Here is a 2,088-nt window from a genome sequence, read left to right as displayed (position 1 = left end):
AGACACAAGGGTAGGGAAAAAAGCCGAAGGACAAAAAATACTTAAAAAATAAATATCTTGGTCATTATCTATGACGCAATTACACTTCGCTTAGTCCACTGGGATGAAGTCTGCCCCAAGGCTGCCAGCCAAGAACACTCACCCCTCCTGTGCCCCTTGGTGAGGGCGTCGGACACTGCAGTCTGGTCACTGTCAAACTGCCATCTCTGCCCACTTGTCCGATGACATCACAGAAATGGCTGGGGCCACACTTCTTCCAACGCGCCCCCGCCGCCCCCACAGCCACGTGCAGAAGCAGAGAAAGACGAGGAGCGCGCGTCTGCTCCAGTTCTCACGCCAGCCAAGGTGCTTTGGGGCAGCGGGAGAGAAAGGCTGCAGAGGGGAGGAGCAATGAGGCCCAGGAGGGGGGAGACCACCCAACACCTGGGCCAGGGAGGGAGGTCCCTCAGAGTTTCTGAGGCGTCCGCTCGGTCTTCACGTGCTGCAGTACCACCTCCTTGGAGGGCACCCCGCACTTGTACTCCAGCTCCGCCCGCGAGGTGCCTTGCTTCTTGCGTAGGTGGCAGAGGAGCGCCAAGAGCGCCACGACCAGAGACAGGCTGGCGATGGAGATGCCGACGAGCACGCCCGAATGCAGAGGCCCCGCGGGCGGGGGCGAGGGCCGAGGCGTGGCGCCGGGAGTCGGGCTGCCCGGGAGCGCCCCAGAGCCGCCGTCCTCCTCGTCGCCGCCCTGGTCGCCGCCGCTCACCTTGATGGGGTCACAGTCGGTGCCAGCCTGGCCGAAGAGGGCCGTGTCGGGCCCGCAGATGCACTCGTAGGTGCCGGGGAGGTTGTGGCACTCGCCAGGGCAGTAGCCGTTGTTGCACTCGTTGATGTCCGTGCACACGGAGCCCTCGTCCAGGATGTAGCCCTCGGGGCACCGGCAGATCGCCAGGTTGTTGGGGTCGCAGTCGGCCGGGCACGAAGTCTGGTTGCAGAACATCTGGCACCTGTGCGGGGCGTGGGGGATGGGCGCGAAGCCCTCGGCGCAGATGCAGAGGTAGTCAGTTCCGCCCACGGGCTGGCACTGGTACTCGCAGTTAGTGCCGAAGCACGGGTCCACAGGCTCCACGCACTCGCCGTCCACCAGGTCGAAGCCGGGGAAGCAGTGGCACTGGAAGCCGCCATTCGTGTTGACACAGCTCTGCGGGCACGGACTGGGCACCTGCGTGCAGTCATCCACGTCCTCACACCGGTGCTGGTCCGCAGCCAGCCGGTAGCCCGTCGCGCACATGCACGTGTAGTTGGTGGGCGCGTCGGGGAAGCCGGGGACGCAGAAGTGCTCGCAGAGTTGGTGGCACGGGTGCTCGGCCGGCACCGCACAGGAGCGCCCGTCCGCCTGCAGGGCGGCGTCGGCGGGGCAGAGGCAGCTCGACGCCCCGGCGCTCCCGTTGCACGCGTGCTCGCAGCCGCCGCCCTCCACGCTGCAGGCCCAGGCGCCCGGTGCCTCCCGGCCCCAGCGCGCCTCGGCCTCAGCGGGCGGCACCGCGCACTCCAGCTTCACCCCGAGGGGCATCACGGCGGCCGAGCTGCCCAGCGGCAGCGCCTGGAAGTCCGCGCCGCGGGCCCCGAACGGGGTGCTGTAGGTGACGGAGACGCCGGCGGCCGCCGCGGCGCCGGGCTCCACAACCAGCGGCCGGCAGGAGGCGGCGAAGTTGAACTCGCAGAGGAAGCCGTCGGCCTCCGCGCCGCACTGCAGCTCCTCCCAGGCCGGCTCTCCCGGTGCCGGAGCCCCGGCCGCCGAGACGGCGACGCACAGCGGACCGCAGAGGGGCGTCCCGTCGTCGTGATGCCGCGCCCACCTGCTGTAGCTGGTGCGGTTGTCGCCCGTAACCCACTGGAAGCCGCGCAAGGGCTCGCGGTGCCCCGGGTCGCCGCAGCCGGGCGGGAGCTGCAGGCCGATCCAGAGCCGCGGGCCATCGCCGCCGTCGCCACTCAGTAGCAGGGAGATGACATCCGCTGCCACCGAGGAGCGCACGGTCATCAGGTGGCCCCGCAGCTGCGCGCAGACCCGGCTGGCGGCGAGGAAAGTCGCGGGGCCCCGGAAGA

At 69.0% G+C, this 2,088-nt stretch overlaps 1 protein-coding gene across 1 annotated transcript in view; it reads right to left on the bottom strand.

Moving 5' to 3' along the window:
* Positions 1-445: 445 nt before the first annotated feature.
* The window catches only part of THBD (thrombomodulin), a 1,829-nt gene continuing 186 nt past the window's right edge, over positions 446-2,088 (bottom strand). Inside the window, exon 2 of the mRNA XM_007457683.1 lies at positions 446-2,088. This exon is cut by the window's right edge and continues 13 nt beyond it. Coding sequence (XP_007457745.1) covers positions 446-2,088 — 1,643 coding nt within the window.

This window comes from Lipotes vexillifer, unplaced genomic scaffold (genome assembly GCF_000442215.2).
Source record: "Lipotes vexillifer unplaced genomic scaffold, Lipotes_vexillifer_v1.1 scaffold2532, whole genome shotgun sequence".
Classification (NCBI taxonomy): Eukaryota; Metazoa; Chordata; class Mammalia; order Artiodactyla; family Lipotidae; genus Lipotes; species Lipotes vexillifer.
Note: the sequence above shows the minus strand (reverse complement) of the source record. Positions and strands in the feature narration are given on the sequence as shown.